Source organism: Balaenoptera ricei, chromosome 19 (assembly GCF_028023285.1).
Source record: "Balaenoptera ricei isolate mBalRic1 chromosome 19, mBalRic1.hap2, whole genome shotgun sequence".
Classification (NCBI taxonomy): Eukaryota; Metazoa; Chordata; class Mammalia; order Artiodactyla; family Balaenopteridae; genus Balaenoptera; species Balaenoptera ricei.
The window spans coordinates 3,893,512-3,912,381 of NC_082657.1; the positions used below are offsets into that span (position 1 = coordinate 3,893,512).

The window sequence follows — 18,870 nt, forward strand, 5'->3', positions numbered from 1 at the left end:
GCCACAACTCCTGAAGCCTGCGTGCCTAGAGCCCATGCTCCGCAACAAGAGAAGCCACCGCAGTAAGAAGCCCACGCACCGCAATGAAGAGTAGCCCCTGCTCATCGCAACTAGAGAAAACCCACATGCAGCAACGAAGACCCAACGCAGCCAGAAATAAATAAATAAATAAATAGATGTTAAAAAAATAAAAATAAGACTATTTAAAAGACAAATTATTTTTAAAGACAATGTCTTGGGCAGGACTTCAGATGAGACAGGAGAGATCTCAGGGTGGGTGGGGCAACATACACCAGCTTTATGAGGAAGATGCTGTCATTGGTGGCTTCTGGTTTCCTGAGTCAGTTGTGAGAAGGAAGCTGTACACCAGGTAGTGGAGGAGCAAAGTGTCAGAGCAAAACCTCTCGCCCCACATCCTCTGGACAAAGAGGGCAGAAGGGAGTTGCAATTGCCCAGTCCAGTTTCTTCCTTTCAACTGTAAGACTGAACACGGTGTCTTGGTCCGGGCAGAAGGGACGCTATGATCACAGAATTCCTGACCCTGCTTTACCTTGGTGAGTCTCCAGGATGGGGACCGATGGGCTTGGATGGGTGAGAATATTCATGGTGGAGTGGGGGCTAACATGGGGGATGTGACAAGTACAGAAATTATGGCTTCTGTGTCTTGGGTACAATCTACCGGCTGTGGTACCCACGTGCCCTTGTTTTGGTGCTCTCACATAAGGGATGAGGGAGCAGAGGTACAGAGACGTGTGGTAATACCCTTGGTTTAATTGGCTGAGATAGGCACGGCTCCGATGGGACCTCCACGTGTGTATCATCTACGTACCACCGTCTTGCCTTGAATGTTCCATTGGCATATAGGAGGGCAGGGTCTACAGGGTGTGAAAAGCTGTGAGTTTGGTTATGAACAAGGAATACAGAAAAGACCTACTGTTACCGAGTCCAAACTTGTACTGCTTGCTGCATGACGGACCAATAATTCAAGAGAGACAAGTTGTTGGGGCAAGGAATAGTGCCAGCAGACCAAGAAAAGGGTGGACTAATGTCCCAAAAAACCATCTTGCTGGGGGTCTGGATGCTAGTTTCTTTTACAGAACCAAGAGGGAGAGGTGAGGAGGTAAAGTAAAAAAAAGGCAACAAGTTGTTACAAATATTTCCTTGTTCCGGCCAGACTTCAGAGGGGGTACATTAACTTCTTTCTTGCAGCCATTCACGGGTGGGCCTGGTCAGGATGTTTCCTGTGAGCTGAACAAAGGTATTTTAGCTTAAGGCTCAGGCATGGGAGGCAAGGTTCCTAGAAATAGGCCATTATGTCTACTTTAAGTTTATAGGCAACATCGCTTTAGTGATTAACTTGTAGCAAAAGCAATAGAATACAAAGGTTAAAGTAAAAGAAACAGATCCAATATGGAGTCAGATTTGTTCTTCCCTATGACCCTAAGGCAGGGAACGGTGGATATAAAGAACATTTTCTGACCAGCCCTATCCTTAGCCTGATTTCAACCATCCTCAACTTGAACATAAGGTGATCAAACAGACCTCAGCTTCTAGGATGGAAGACCTGGAATATAATCTTGGCTTGGTCTCACGGGAGCTCCAGAATTTGAAACAGGAGTTCCACCAGACTGAGTGCCTAGTTCCTCCTTCGTGAGAGGGGCGGCAGGGGGTTGGGGGGTGGGGTGGGGGAAGGGATGGTGTGGAGGACATCAGGACTTATCATCTGCCCTAGTTCCTTCTTCCTTCTTCTGGGTTCAGCCCTTCCCTTTGAGGTCATGCTTGTCCCACGCAGACATTTGAGCTTGAGAGGCCGGTCACCATACCCCAAACCTCCAGCTGCAGGGCAGAATAAACGGGGCGGTCACTGACATCGTCCTCCTCACACTTATTTCCTGGGGCTGCCGTAACGAATTACCGCAAATCGGGTGGCTTAAAACAACAGACATCTATTCGCTCACCGTTCTGGAGGCCAGAAGTCCAAAATCAAGGTGTCAGCAGGGTTGATTCCTTCTCAGGGAGGGGCGGGGGCTCTGAGGGAGAGTCTATTCCATGCCTCTCTCCTCGATTCTGGTTGGGAGATGGCTGGCAACCCTTGGCATCCCTTGGTGTGTAGACGCATTACTCCAAAGCCTCATATGGTCACATGGCCATCTTCCCTCTGTGTGTTCTGTCTCCTGTTGGGTTAGGGTGTCCGCCTACTCCAGTACGACCTCATGTGAACTGTCGACTGAAAAATGAATCGCACAACTTAAAAGTTGAGAGTTATGTTTTATTCGGTGGATATTCTTAGGACTTCAAGCCCAGGAGACAGCATCTCAAGTAACCCTGCAGGATATATAGGAGTTTTGTATCAAAGGGCAGGTACTTTGAATGTCCAAAGATTATTGTTAATGAAAGAAAACCAGATATCTCAAGTTAAGGAATTTAGCGCTTTTCTGTATATGGGAAGATGCATGAGTCTGGGCTCACTGAAACCATTCCTTTGATAGGCACCTCGGCTATCTGGGGCCAGGATCCTGCGTTTTCTCATCCTGAGTTCCCTCAGGGCTCACCGTGGGGAGTGGCTGCAGTCTGATGGCTGCTAGATGGCAGGTGTTCTTTGTTTCCTTCCTGAGTTCCCTCAGGGCTCACCAGCTCACTGGTGGCTGGTGGCTATAATCGCTGATGACTGTGACATCCTTTGTTTACTGATATGGCAGGAAATATTTTATTTCTCAGACATCAGTTAGGATTCTGCATCCAATTCCAGTGTGTGTGTGTTGGTGGCACTGTCTCGCCCAGCACCGAGCAACTCTCTGACACCAGCTGGCTGTCCCACAATTCAACTCCCGCTGTGACACTATCTACCTGGAGATACTGTCAGATCCCACAGATGAAGGGCTCTGTCCTAAAAGACGACCTCCCTCCCACTTCAGATGCCAATCACAAGCCCTGGTGGCCACCTGTGTTTCTGTCCAACTGGCTATAGATTGAAGGTTCCAAAAAGCCCCCTCCTTGGGTTCCATTAATTTGCTAGAACTCAAATTTGCTAGAACACAGAACTCAGAGAAACACTTGACTCACTAGATTACTGATTTACTGTAGGAGAATTGAAATTGAACTCAGGAATGGCCAGATGGAAGAGATACACAGGGCAAGGTATGAGGAAAGACCTTCTGAGCGCGCCACACTCAAAAAATCTCCACATGTCCAACACAGAGGCTCTCTGAGCCCCATCCTTTTGGGTATTTATGAAGGTTTCACTACATAGGCATGATTGATGAAATCCTTGGCAATTGATGGCCTCCCCAGAGGTCAGGGGGTGGGGGAGGGTGAGACTGACAGTTCCAACCCTTTAATCACGGGGTTGTTTCTGTGGCAACCAGCCCCCGTCCTTAGGTTACAGAGAGACTTTCCAAAAGTTACACTAACATAGGAAAAGACACCTTTACGTCTCTCAACACTTAGGGAGTTCCAAGGGTTTTAGGAGCTCTGTGCCAGGACCAGGGACAAAGACCCAGTATATTTTTCTTTTTCTTTCTTTTTTTTGTTTTATTTTTGTTTTTGGCTGTGTCGGGTCTTAGTTGCGGCAGGCAGGATATTCGTTGAGGCATGTGGGATCTTTCGTTGCGGTGTGCGGGCTTCTCTCTAGTTGTGGCGTGAGGGTTTTCTCTCTCTAGTTGTGGCGCCCAGGCTCCAGGGTGCCGGCACGTTGCCCGCGGCACGTGGGATCTTAGTTCCCCGACCAGGGATCGAACCCGCGTCCCCTGCATTGGAAGGCAGATTCTTTATCACTGGACCACCAGGGAAGTCCCTATGTTTCTTGTTATAAAAGTCAGAACATCATAGTAATTTTCCCCTTCTCTAGAGAGCTATGGTTTCTAGTGTCACCCACTCCTCCCTCTCTAGCATGGAAATGGTACAGCTCTCCATGTGGTGTATGTAAAGACCACACTAAATGTTAAATGTGTGCTGCGTGACTGAGTCAGGCAGAGAGGGTGCCTGTATGGTAAAAGACAGTTATCTGTAAAGGACCTGCTAAATAATGTAAGTATGTAAATGGCTGGTGTATGTAAAGAGTCTACCAAATGATAGATACTCGCTGATTGGTAGTTATTTATTGTAATTATTTCCAGTGAAATATGCTTACTTATGTTGCTCACTGCTCCCTACCTCAGAATTCTACTAAACTCCAAGGAGCTATCCCTTTATTCTTTGCTTTTTCAAGCTACCCTACATGCCAGTGGGTCTCTTCCCCTTAGTAACAAGTGTCTTCATTGCAGCCAGTTCTCTGCCTAAGTCAACTGTGGTCCTTTATTAAGAAAGAAATAAGGACTTCCCTGGTGGCACAGTGGTTAAGAATCCGCCTGCCAATGCAGGGGACACGGGTTTGATCCCTGGTCCGGGAAGATCCCACATGCCATGGAGCAACTAAGCCCGGGCGCCACAACTGCTGAAGCCTGCGCACTCTAGAGCCCACGGGCCACAACTACTGAGCCCACGGGCCACAACTACTGAGCCCATGTGCCTAGAGCCTGTGCTCTACAACAAGAGAAGCCACCGCAATGAGAAGCCCATGCACCACAACAAAGAGTAGCCCTCGCTCGCCGCAACTAGAGAAAGCCCACGCACAGCAACAGAGACCCAACACAGACAAAAATAAATTAAAGAAAAAAATAAGTTCTGAGGATCTAATGAACAGCATAGTGACTATAGTTAATAATATCGAAATTGGCTAAGAGAATGGATCATAAACATTCTCACACACACAAAAAAGGTAACTTTCTGACGTGACAGATGTGTTAACTAGCTTGAATGTGATCATTTTACAATGTATACGTACATCAAATCATCCCGTTGTACACTTTGAATACATTACAGTTTTATTTGTCAAAAACAGAGAACCCCTCTCCCAATGTTTACCTACTCCTTAGTAGGGTTTCCTGATGTAAAGTGAACCTAAGGCAATTGTGTGCTTATTAAAAAAAAAAAAAAAAGGAAGAATGGGAATCACCATTTGAGCAGAAGATTGGCTGATAACACAGCTGAGGTGATGTGAGACTAAAAGCAGAATATGCGGAGGGCCTAAAAAGAGACCATGAGACCTGGGACCCCCTTGACCAACCAGAAGCCGATTTCCTACCCATCAATGTAGCCATTCTCACTGCTAATGCAGCCTCGGTCCACTGTCACTCCCCCACCTCCCTGCTTCCTGGTGAAGCTTGGGGGCTTGTGTTTTGAGTCCATCCCTGAGTGGAAACAAGGGCCAGATGTCCTGAGTCACTCTCATGTCTACAGAAATTCTAGCTTCACCCATTAACAGAGGCCCAAGACTGGCATCCATTTCCCCCACAATATGGGACTGGGGGGGTCCCTTATTTCCATCCGTGGGTTAATGTCTCCATCTCAGAATGAAATATAAAGAATAGAGCACAGAAGAGATAGGGGCTAAAGTACGTAAAGATCAAAGCTGCAAGTGAGGAGAGCATTTGGGACCAGAAAACATCTTCAATTCTTTGTGAAAAGAATGACCCCGTCATGGAGAGCAAATCTCCCCATTTGGATGTGGGTGGAAACCCACATGGACACTCCACAGTAAATAACTGTTGCATTCTTTAAATGGAAAGCATAAAAATTGCAGTCACAGAAAATACAGGTAAATGTTCAGTGATTTCCAGATGGTAAAAGAAGGACTAATTATGAAAGGAATGCAATATATCAGAAAAAGTTGCTGGCATTTTGTACATAAACATAACTTTTTTTTTTTTGAGATGGTGCCTGGGAAATAACTTTTATGTACTTATTTATTTTTAATTGAAGTATAATTGACTTACAATGTTATATTAGTTTCAGGTGTACAACATAGTGACTCGGTATTTTTATACATTACACAATGACCATCGCTGTAAACATAACTTCCAAATAACAAACAATGGGACAAAAGTAAAAGGTGAAAAAATAAACCCAGGGAAGTACCTGCAAGGAATAAGGCAGATCTTTAACAGATGAGTCACACAGTCTCTGCCTGATTTTTACTCAAAGACAAACATATAGAGATTATCATACTCAGCGAAGTAAGTCAGAGAAACACAAATATCATATGATATCACTTATATGTGGAATCTAAAAAAAGATATGAAAGAAATTATTTACAAAACATAAATAGAATCACAGACATAGAAAAAAAACTTATGGTTACCAAAGGGGAAAGGGCGGGGAGGGATAAATTAGGAGTTTGGGATTAACATATACACACTACTATGTACAAAATAGATAACCAACAAGGACCTATTATATAGCACAGAGAACTATACTCAATATTTTGTAATGACCTATAAGGGAAAAGAATCGGAAAAAGAATGTTATATAACTGAATCACTTTGCTGTACACCTGAAACTAACACAACATTGTAAATCAAAACTCTACCTCAATAAAGAAAAAAAAAAAGACAAACATATAATTCATCTCTCATGAGAGTTTCTCTTCCAGGGCTTTGTCTGGGCAATGAAGATGAGAAAAATAATGGTAAGTTGTCTCCCACTTAGACTCTGTTCTTGCGCCCCAAGTTTCATGACCTTTTTCCCTTTCATCCTCTGAATCCTAGGAGGGTTTTGGTGGTCACCAAGATGAAGAGTCAAACTAACTCCAGATTCTTTCCAGAGAAATTTTCCAAATCCCTCCTCCATGCCTTGCCCAGCTCAGAGGTTGAACACAGCAGCAACGTGACCCTCAAGTGCCAGTCTGACGTCCAGAATGTGACATTTGTGCTGGGGAAGTTGCAGGACTCTGGGTACAAGCAAGAATGCAACTCAACAGGACAGGATACTAAATTCCTCCTCACTGACCTGAAGCCTAAAGATGCTGGACAGTACTTTTGTACCTACAAGACAGTGGCTGTAGAGAAATGGGAAATCAGTGTGAGAAGGCTCTTATCAGGGGTTCTGAGTGGGTCTCAAGGATGTGAACGTGGGCAAGTGTTTTAGAATAGAGTTTGTTAAAAAAAAAACCAAATTCAACTGAGTACATTTTAAAGATCTAATTGGCTTTCTCAAATAATTCATGAAGGAGGAAGCATCCCTCTAGCAAGTAGAGAGGAGTTCCACAGGGCTATAGAAAAGGAGAGGTTTTTTAAAACCAGACAAAGAAGTCATAAATAAAAAAGATCATTTCAGCTTTAGGTTAACCTACCTATGGAGTACAGAAGGGATCTATGTGGCAGATTACCTCATGGTCCTCTGGGGGATGGAGGAGGGCCCTGTGATGACCTCATTGGTGTGACCAGAAAATTCCCGACTGACCACTTAAGACAACATTTTTGGGGACGGGGTGGGAGGGATGCGGGTTTGAAGCTTCAGTTAGGTCAGGTAGTAAGCCCCAGCATGGTCTACATAAATGATTCCATTTGGGGCCTGTGGTTTGCTTTTTAACAAGGTATTAATAGAAAATTTGAGGTACAGTAAGGCCAAAGATAAGGATACGATTGTCATTGAAAAGATAGTTTGTTACAGTTCCTAAGAAAAGGGGACATGTCATGCCACGCCATGCAGGACCACATGGGGAAGCACCCGGTCAGGACGTAGAGACAAGGGGAGGAGTGTTGGCAAGAGCCTTTACTGAGGTTTCTGTGGGAAATAACAGGCTGAGGATTGGATCTGGCGTATAGAGGCTGTCCCTGGTTGTCTGGAACCTGGGCCTGAGGTGATTAGGGCAGAGAAACAGTGTCCCTGAGTATAAGAGAACAATAAGGGAGGTGGCTGGAAGTGTGGGCTCTGGATAGGTTGGTTTGCATTTGAGAGGTGTGCTTGAGGGAAAGTTTTTTCCCATCCCTAGAAATTGGATAAACATGGGAGGAGAATCCCTCTAGGGTCAGCAAGGTCCCAAGATGTCAAAGCATCAAATGTACGCTGAAAACTACAGGACTCTGATGAAAGAAATTGAAGAAGACAATGGAAATGGAAAGCTATCCCATGTTCAAAGATCAGAAGAATTAATATTGTTTAAAATGTTCATATTACCCAAAACCTTACATAGATTTGACGCAAATCTCTATCAAAATTCCAATGGCATTTTTCACAGAAATAGAACAAACAATCCTAAAATTTGTAGGGAACCACAAAAGACTCCAAATAGCCAAAACAATCCCGAGAAAGAAGAACAAAGCCATAGGCATCACACTTCTTGATTTCAAACTATACTGCAAAGCTATAGTAATCAAAACAGTATGATACTGGAATAAAAATAGACACACAGATCAATGGAACAGAACTGGGAACCCAGAAATAAACCCTTGTATATAAAATCAACTAAATTTGACAGGGAAGCCAAGAATGCTCAATGGGGAAAAGATAGTCTCTTCAATAAACTGTGTTGGAAAAACTAGATAACCACTTGCACAAGAATGAAACGGGACCTCTACCTTCAACCACTTACAAAAATTTAACTTGAAATGGATAAAAGACTTAAACATAAGACTACAAACAATAAAACTCCTAGAAAAACACAAAGGGAAGAAGATCCTTGACACTGTTCTTGGCAACAATTGTTTTGGATATGACACCAAAAGTACAAGAAACAAAAGCAAAAATAAATAAGTGGGACTACATCAAACTAAAAAGCTTCTGCACAGCACAAGAAACAATCAGTGAAATGAAAAGGCAACCTACCAAATGGGAGAAAATACTTGCAAACTGTTGGTGCTCTTTCCTGGGATAGGATTGGAAGGTGGGGTTAGGATTGGAAGTAGTGTCATTCATAAATATTTTTGTTCTTAAAATAATAGCAAACTTCAGCAGTGTTAAGAAGAGTAATCTAGTGCTCTGGCCCTGGTTTGGGGACCTAGTGAGCACCTGGAGAATGGAAAAGACATTCTCTTCCCTGCTTCCCAAAGAGGGCATGGAGTCCACAGACAGAACTTGAGGATTTATGTCTCCAAGTTTCCCATATCAACATCGTGATTCCTTTTCTTGGATTCTGTTTTCTAGATGAAGATGATGAAAGTGGACCTGACCCTCCAAAAATAGGTAATATAATTAGAGAGGACTTGTTTTTCCCAGTTGTATCCACCTCATGAGGCAGAGGATGCCCTTCTGATTAAAAGGCACAAGGAGAGTCTTAAGGCCCCCTCTCTCCATGTTGGGAAGATGCTCTCTAAGGCACTCCCAGGTTCTGAAAACACTGGTGAATAAAACAGCGCCAGGTGCATCATCTGCCATTTTACATAATGAAAAACTACAGTGGAGTTTCGTGAAGAATGAGGGTGAGTTTGTGTGACTGGTTTGGGGAACAGGACTGGGACCTGTGGAGTCCAGGTACTTTGGGAATATATATGATCAAAGACTTGTTAAAACTTTAAAGTTCTCAAAAAATGGTGAATATTAAAATTTTTTTCTGATATTGCTTTTCCGTGAAGTATTGACTAAGATTCTACCCTCAGAGATTCTCGTAAAAACTAGGGCTTTCTTCAGGTTTCGACTGAAATGGGCTTATCCATAAAAGGATTTATTTTTGCCATGCCCTGCGGCTTGTGGGATCTTAGTTCCCCGACCAGGGATCGAACCCGGGCCCCTGGCAGTGGGAGTGAGGAGTCCTAACCATGGGGACCACGGAGGAATTTACGTAGATGCTTAATCGTTTATTCTTTCAGCAACTCATAACCTTCCTGTAATCTACTCCAATGAACCAAAATTGTTCAAGGTTGTCATTGGTATAATAGAATTTTTTTTAAAAGATATCCTCGGGACTTCCCTGGGGGTCCAGTGGTTAGGATTCTGTGCTTCTACTACAGGGAGCATGGGTTGGATCCCTGTATTCCTCTTTGAAAATGTTTTTATTCAGTATTAGCAGGCTTGGGAAAATGACTGCTACACCATCCAAAATGACTGCTACTCTATCCGGTAGAGTCAAAGAACTTGGAAGTATCAGAAATGAGATGGAAAGTCAAAGCTTTCATATTTTTAGCTCTTCTATAATTTATTTTCTTTCTTTTTTTATTGATATATCACTCCCATTCCATAAATTCACCCTTTTAAAGTGGACAAGGCAGTGGCATTTGGCATATTCACAAGGTTGTGCAATCATCACCACTATAATTCCCCAAATGAAGTCCCATTAAGCAGTCATTCTTCATTCTCCCCTCTCCTGACAGGCCCTGCCAACCATTAATCTGCTTTCTGACTCTACGGTTTTGCCTTTTCTGGACATTTCATGTAAATGCATTCACAAAATATGTGGTCTTTTGAGACTGGCTTCTTTCACTTAGCATAATGTCTTCAAGGTTCCTCTATGTTGTAGCATGTATCAGTACTTCATTCCTTTTCATGGCTGAATAATATTCCATCATATGGATAGACCACATTTTGTTTATCCACTCATCAGTGGATGGACATTTGAGTTGTTTGTACCTTTTGGCTATTGCAAGTAATGCTGCTGTGAATTTAGGTGTACACATACCTGAGTCCCTGCTTTCAATTATGTATCTACCTAGGAATAGAACTGCTGGGACACGTGGTAACACTATGTTTAACTTTTTGAGCAACTGTCAAATTGTTTTCCAATGTGACTGTACCATTTTACCTGCCCACTAGTAATTTATGTGGGTTTCAATATCTCCACATCCTTTCCAACACTTGCCTTTTTTCTTTTAATTTTATTATAGCCAACCTAGTGGGTATGTATATCATTTCTTAAAATGTACTTTCAGAGTTCATATGTACACCACCACAATTCTAAACAGAGTAAAATATCTGTAAGCACAGATATGCTGTCCCCAGCCTGTATACACATGCCTCCAAGGTACTAGAGAAAGGGACCCTCTACTCCAGTTCTGGGCAGAGACCAATGATCAATCTCATCACCTAACTTTGCCACAAATCCAGGCTTTCCTTCTGGTGCCTGTGACTTCATTTATGCCCCGTGTCAAGCTGTATCCCATTGCTCTGTCAGATGCCTTAGACCAATAGCATAGACCTTCTGCAAAAGTATTTTTGTAATTTGTAAATAGTGATGCAAAGTCTAACCAGGATATGTGGACATCTCAGGGCGAACCCAGTTTAGTGGGCGGTGGACAATTTTGCAATAACTTACTTCTCATTTCTAGTGAACTGCTATGTGAGAGAAACTGTAGGGTAGTCAAGGGGAGGACTGAAAGCATGAGGCAAGGCTGATGTTTCTGTGCTTGCATCGAGGAACAGCTGCTCCTGCCCCATTTTCACATGTCCGTGGGGATGCACTGCTCCCACAAATGGCAGCCGTTGGTAAAGGGGTGCCCTGGGCCACATAAATCCCAAGGCATCCTTCCAGGCAACACCCCAGCAAAGACATCAAAGTGCTCACGTTGGAAAGGGGAAAAAGCCATGATCTAGCACGCAAAAAAATGGCAAAGGAATCTGGGGGAACACGGGTGGAGGAACGTTGACAGCATCTGTTACAGAGGGAGATGGGTGTGGGTAGAATATTGGGTGAGAAAATAATCATGATCACTGCAATCTCATTATCTTACACATTGAGTCAGATTCTAGACTGAGTGCTTTAGAGCCAATATTTTTCATCACCACCTCTCTCTTCAAGTGAGGTATTCGGTTTTTTTGGGGGGGTGGGGGCATGCCAGAAGGCATGTGGGATCTTCCCCAGCCAAGGGTCAAACCCGAGCCCCCTGCATTGGGAGCACAGAGTCTTAACCACTGGACCTCCAGGGAAGTCCCAAGTGAGGTATTCTTACCTCCTTTTCCCCCACCTCCTTTCCCGCCGTTTCATGGAGGTATAATTGACCAATAAAGTGGTAAGATATTTAAAGCGTACAACACAGTGATGACTTGATACATGTATACATTGTAGAAAGATTCTCCCCATAGAGTTAATTAACATGTCCCTCAACTCATCTCATAGATTTACTTTTTTGTTGTTGTTGTTGAGAATGCTCAAGATCTACTCTCTTAGTAAATTTCCATTATATGATACAGTGCCATCAACTAGGGTTCATGCGGTCCGTTAGATCCTCAGACCTTATTCATCTGAAACTGACAGTTTGTACTCTTTGACCAACCTCTCCCCATTTCCCCCACCCCCAAGCCCCTAGCAACCACCGTTCTACTCTCTGTTTCTATGAGTTTATTTTTGAGATTCCACATATAAGTGATACCATGCAGTATCTGTCTTTCTCTGTCTGGCTTATCTCACTTGCATAATATCCTCAAGGTTCATCCATATTATTGCACACGTCAGGATGTCCTTCTTTCTCTTGGCTGAATAACATTCCGTTGTATACATACACCACACGGAAGATTCTTCTTCTCTTTCTTTTTTATTTAGAATGCCCTAAGATTTATTCACCATCCTTTTTTGGGGGGTATTTTTTAATTGAAATAGAGTTGACATACAATATTAATTTCAGGTGTACAACACAGTGACTCAATATTTTTTATACATTACAAAATGGTCACCACAATAAGTCTAGTAACCATCTGTCACCATACAAAGTTACTAGAATACTGTTGATTATATTCCCTATGTGGATATTACATTCCCCATGACTTATTTATTTTGCGACTGGGAGTTTGTACCTCTTAATCCCCTTCACCTATTTCATCCTTCCCCCCAACCCCTCTCCTCTGGCAACCACCAGTTTGCTCTCTGTATCTATGAGTCTGTTTTCAGTTTGTTTGTTCATTTTGTTTTGTTTTTCAGATTCCACATATAAGTAAAATCATATGGTATTTGTTGTTCTCTGTCTGACTTATTTCACTAAGCATAATACCCTCTAGGTCCATCCACGTTGTTGCAAATGACAATTTTTCATCCTTTTTTACGGTGAGTAGTATTCCCTTCTTTATCTATTCATCTATCGATGGACACTTAGGTTGCTTCAGTATCTTGAGAAAATGATTCTTGGACTTTGATTCGTCTGTTGTTAGACTTGTCATCGTTTCTATAGCAACACAGTTAGTTTGGGGAAAAGTGTTTCTCACCAGATTCTGAGTTCCCTGGAACAGGTTCAGAGTATCACTTCTCTTGAATGTCCACACCCAGTGGTCAGCACAGAACAACCCTGACCTTGCGGCCTGAAAGGGTTAGACAGAGTCCAAAGCCCATCCTGTCCAGTGACTTTGGGGAACTCGATTTACTTTCTGGCACTTGATATACGTATGAACGAAATGGGGACTGTAAACCTATCTTGCGTGCTTATTGTCAAGATGATAAAGAACAGGGAATCCCCTGGCGGTCCAGTGGTTAGGACCCTGGGCTTTCACTGCCGAGGGCCCGGGTTCAAATGCTGGTTGGGGAACCAAGATCCTGCAAGCCGAGTGGCAAAAAAAAAAAAAAAAAAAGATGAGAAAGAATGCGCGTGAGTGCTAAGTGGCTCACAGTAAATAAATATTTTTCCTGGGGATGAAACATTTACTGGGTATTTCCCGTCTGCAAGGCACTGTGCTAGCCCTCTCTGTATGTACTGACCACTCAATCTCCCTACCATCCAGTAAAGTCGCCACAATTGCTATCCTCACTTTGTATAAATGTATTTATTTATTTATTTTTGGCTGCCCCCACAAGGGGCTACTCTTTGTTGCGGTGCGCGGGCTTCTCATTGCGGTGGCTTCTCTGGCTGTGGAGCACCAGGTCTAGGTGTGCGGGCTCAGTGGTTGTGGCTCGCGGGCTTAGTTGCTCCGCGGCATGTGGGATCTTCCCGGACCAGGGCTCGAACCCGTGTCCCCTGCATTGGCAGGCGGATTCTTAACCACTGCGCCACCAGGGAAGTCTCGCTATCCTCACTTTGAATGGGAAAACAAAAGCTCAGGGAGATGAAGAAATTCCCTAAAGCATAATTGGACGTGCCAGCTCTAAAGCGGCCGCTCCAAGTTTTGAAGCCAGGCTGTCTGGCTCCTTGAAACTGTTCAGCTAAAGCTGATCAGTGTGTTTCAGGAGCCAGTCGTACCCTCTAACCCACCCTTCTCCCACCAGACACCAAAGTCATCGTTGTCACCACCATCAGCTGCCTCTCTGTCTTCCTCCTCTTCGTTGCCGTCTTCTTCATCTACAGATGCACTCAGCACGGTAAGTTCGGAGAAGCACACGTTTAAACCTCTGAGGAAGGGGAGTAAAGTGAAGGGTTCTCTCAGGAGATAAATTCCTCCCTGTATTTTATTTTTTTAATAGATTCATCACATGAAGAATCCGCCAAGAGGTAGATATACTTGACAGATCTCACGCCCTGTCTAACTCCCACTCCATTCTTCAGAGACCCCATTTGTACATCAGTGACTCGTATGCCCAGCCCCGCTTCTTGCAGCCCTCTCTTCTCCCCCAAATCTTCAGACCCCATACTTTAATATGTTTCTCTCTCTCAGAACCAGCCATTCCAAATTTCCCAAGCAGGGAGCTGCAGGTAAGTGATCAGGGAAGAAATCATAAGGAATCTTGGGTTAGAAAGACGAAGATCTGACTCTCGCAATCTGAGAACTGATTTCTTTTTTCTTTTACTCACATGCAGGTGTATCCAAACTGGAAAGAATATCTGAATCGGTGAGTTCTCCCCTTCGGAATAACCCAAGAGCTCACTTCCACCACAGGCGGGTCTGTCTAGCTCATATGCTGGTTATATAGATGAGGCCAATTAATATTGAGTTTAAAAACATGTACTTTGATGGAACTCGTAAAAAGAGATTAGAATGGTGGTTACCAGGGGCTGGGGGCGATATGACATTTAAGGCAACGAACTTGCAACTTGTAGAGGAATAAGTCGTGGGAATCTACTGCAGAGCATGGGGATTATAGTCAACAACACTGTATCATACACTTCAGAGTTGCTAGGAGGCTAAATCGTAATTGTTCTCACCACAAAAAGAAATGATAATTATGTGACAGGATGGAGGTGTTAGCAATGTGATAGCCATAGTGCAATGTATCAATGTATCAAATCGACACGTGTACACCTTAAACTTGCACAATGTTATATGTCAATTATATCTCAAACAAACAAAAAACCCCACGTGCTTTGAATTCCAGAGTAGCTGGATTCCAGCTCCCAATGTCTACTATTTATCACCAGTGTGGTCTGAGACAAATCACAAAACCCCCATGATTTGGACCCTTCCTTTCCTTCCATATCTAAGGGGAATCAAAATCCCCATCTAAAAGGCTTGTGAGAGTCTAGTGATGTCATAACATAAAGGGTTTATTGGAGTTTCTGGCGAATTTTAAGGGTCAGATGCATGGCAGGAAAGCATCATTTAACAAATATTAACCAATTTACATCCATCCATTTTTTCTATTTAAAATACTGCTTATTTGTGATTTAACATTAATGAGCATTATAACACCTAAGAGCAGTTGCACATCTGAAATGCATCTGGTGAGGCTGAGGACCTCAATTTTTAATTTAATTTAAATTCGTTTGAATTTAAGTAACCGTGGGTGGCTCGTGGCTACTGTATTTGGCACCTCAGCTCTACATGCACGTCTCTTTTCCTCAAAGCCTGAAGAATCCCAGGGAGTGACCTATGACCAGCTAAACACCAACGCACTGTCTGCGGCAGCTTCTGTCCCCACCCAAGAGCCCCCAGGGTCGTGTGTCTACGCAACACTGAAGCTGTAGAACTGAAGGAAGAACTTCTTCCCTGGGAAGGAGAGTACGGATTAAGATGACGGAACTTATGAAAGCCCAGGTGACTCTGTGTCTTTGGTTCATTATCCATAATAATAAAATATTTTCCCTTCTCGCTTCCCCTCCTCTCAACAATTACTGGGTGGGTTTTCACAAAACTGGAGCGTAACCTTTGTATGGTTCGACTTAAAACATGGGCTAAGAATACGTATTGTATCTATGGGCTGGTGGTACTCATAATAGTCACTTAGGGAGTTCAGGACGGTACCATGTAAATAGAAAATGGTTCCTCAGAGAAGACTACGTGATTGCTCTCTGGTGAGTCATCCCACAGACACAGAGATTTCAAAAAGGAGCACAAAAATACAAGCCATGAAGGGAGACACTCAATTGTGAATTAACAAATTCCTAAGTAGCATGCACCAAGGTAAGCAGCTAAAAGGCTAAAAGTATTTGGTTCCTGATTCTGGGCAGCCCTCAAGTCAAGACCAGTTTCCTCTCTGACATGAATAAAAGAGTTTTCTTACTGCCATCACATTTCTGTTTATATTCTTTCTTTCTTATTATTAAAATCAAAGGCTGCAATAAAGTTAGACTTACAGAATCTATGTGGTTTTTGTCACTTGGTGCCCATAACTTAACTCATGTTAATACAGCATTGTAAGGATTTTTCTGAGTGTGGACTTTTTTGTGTATGTGACAGTGGTACTGACCACTTATATATTGATACAAGTACAAATATATGAGCTTTGCTTCCAAAGTTATGTCACTCAGTCCGGTTTGAAAGCCATTTTAAAATATATGAATGAAGTGTAAATATTTGGAACGTATATATAAATATTCTTAACTCAGTAGCATATGCTGGATAACTTTTTTTTTTTTTTTGGCTGCGCCGTGCAGCTTGTAGGATCTCAGTTCCCTGACCTGGGATTGAACCCAGACCCCCGGCAGTGAGAGCAGGGAGTCCTAATCACTGGACCACCAGGGAATTCCCTGGATAACCTTATTAAAGTTTTTAATTATGAAACAATTCTATCATAAAGAAAAACACCCAATAATATAAGTGGAAACATATGCACACTGACCTTATTTTCAAAACATTAACACTTTGCTGTGTTTTCATTCTACCACTCCCATTTTCCTTCCTCTCTTCCTAAGAGGTCAACATTACCCAAAGTAGTATATATTATGCCGATGCATTTTTTTCATACTTTTACTCCACAAGCATCTATCAATAGTCAATATATGGTAATATTTTGTGTGTTATTACAACATTACACATATATATGGAATCATTATTACAGTTCTGTCACCTTTTTTATTGCCATCGACATTATGCTTTTGAAATTCATCTAGGTGATTTTTGTGTCTCTGTCTCATTGCCTGCTGTACAGAATTCAGTTGTTAACCATACCATGGAATATTATTCAGCCACAAAAAAGAATGAAGCACTTTTACATGCCACAACCTGGATGAACCTTGGGAACATTATACTAAGTGAAAGGAGCCTGGCACAAAAAGCTTCATATTGTAGGATTCCATTTATATGAAATATCCAGAATGGACAAATCCTTAGAGATGGAAAGCAGATTACTGGTTGCCAGGCGCTAGGGGAGGGGAGGAATTTGGAGTGACTGCAAACAGGCATGGGGTATCTTTTTGGGGTGATGACAATGTTGTAGAATTAGACAGTGGTGATGGTTGCACAACCTTGTGAATAAACTAAAGACCATTGAATTGTACACTTCAGAAGCACAGATTTTATGGTATGTGAATTATATCTCAATGAAAGAAAATTTTTAAAAGGACTTGGTTGTATGCACAAACCATGGTTTCTCTCTGTTCTTTCCTGGACTGCTAGATGTTTGGATTGTTTCCAGTGCTATGCTGTCAGCAAAATGCTGCAATAAACATCCTTGGAGCTACCTTCTCACTCACATGTGTGATCTCTTGAGGGTTTATATTTAGAAGTAAAATCTGTCTTCTATGATGTCCGCACCTTTTAACCCACTAGAAGAGGCAAATTTATAACTAAGGTAGTTTCACCTATTTATTCTTCCACCAAGGATGTATGTTTCCAATTCTCTGCGTCCTTACCAATTCATAAATGTATTAAACTTTGCAATTTTTGGGCTTCCCTGGTGGCGCAGTGGTTGGGAATCTGCCTGCCAATGCAGGGGACACGGGTTCGAGCCCTGGTCTGGGAAGATCCCACATGCCGCGGAGTGGCTGGGCCCGTGAGCCACGACTACTGAGCCTGTGCGTCTGGAGCCTGTGCTCCGCAACAAGAGAGGCCGCGATGGTGAGAGGCCCGCGCACCGCGATGAAGAGTGGCCCCCGCTTGCCGCAACTAGAGAAAGCCCTCACACAGAAACGAAGACCCAACACAGCCAAAAATAAATAAATAAATAAATAAAGTAGCTATAAATTTAAAAAAAAAAAAAAAAAGAAAAAAGAAAAAGAATGGCATGGTCACAGTCTTCCACAATAAAAATAAATAAATAAATAAATAAAAATTAAAAAAAAATAAAAAAAAAAACTTTGCAATTTTTGCTAACGAAATATGTGAACTCATAACCTGTTTTAAGCTGCTTACATAAAGATACCTCATTGTTGCTTTAATTTGCATTTTCCTGATTATGAATGAGGAATATTGACCATTCGGGGTTTCTTTTCTGTGAGTTGATGGTTTCTAGCCATTGTTCACTTTTCTGTTGAATTGTTGGTATTTTCTGCACTGATTTAAAGGGCAGCTAAAAAAAATAAAAAAAAAAATAAAAAAAAATAAAGGGCATGATTATACAGTAGGCACATCTTTCCTTTGTAAGCTATATGTTGCAAATATCTCCAGTAAATCTGTGACTCATATTTTCATTCTTCTTTGTATCTTTTAATATTAGATACTCATCTTTTTATTTCTATTTTGAGAGATTTCTTTGTGTCTGGAAGCTTAACATGAGAAATAGACTCTCCTATATGTTCTTTGAAACTTAAAATTTTAAAAATTTTGTTGTTTAAAAAAATTTTTTTAATTTGTTTTTCATATTTAATCCTTCTGAAATTAATTTTTGTCAAGGAGTGAGGTAAAGATCTAATTTTTCCATTTGGATAATCAATTGTCCCAGTACCCCTTATTGAAAAGCTTGTTCTTTTTCATTTGAGTCGTGCCTTCAATTTGATGAAATATGATAATTTCTATTTCATCTGCACCACCTTCCATTGCCAGCATAGTTCAGACACTTGGATGGAAATGACAAAAGGAAAAACCTAACTTGAAAAGACTTTAAAAGAATAA

At 42.3% G+C, this 18,870-nt stretch overlaps 1 protein-coding gene across 1 annotated transcript; it reads left to right on the forward strand.

Annotated features, from left to right (window-relative positions):
* Window positions 1-440: 440 nt before the first annotated feature.
* Window positions 441-15,566, forward strand: VSTM1 (V-set and transmembrane domain containing 1). Its single transcript, XM_059905399.1, has 8 exons — window positions 441-554; window positions 6,470-6,505; window positions 6,641-6,895; window positions 13,934-14,026; window positions 14,129-14,156; window positions 14,320-14,357; window positions 14,463-14,494; window positions 15,447-15,566. Exons 1-8 carry the CDS (start codon window positions 521-523, stop codon window positions 15,564-15,566), a joined length of 636 nt encoding a protein of 211 aa, XP_059761382.1. The 5' UTR covers window positions 441-520.
* Window positions 15,567-18,870: the final 3,304 nt, after the last annotated feature.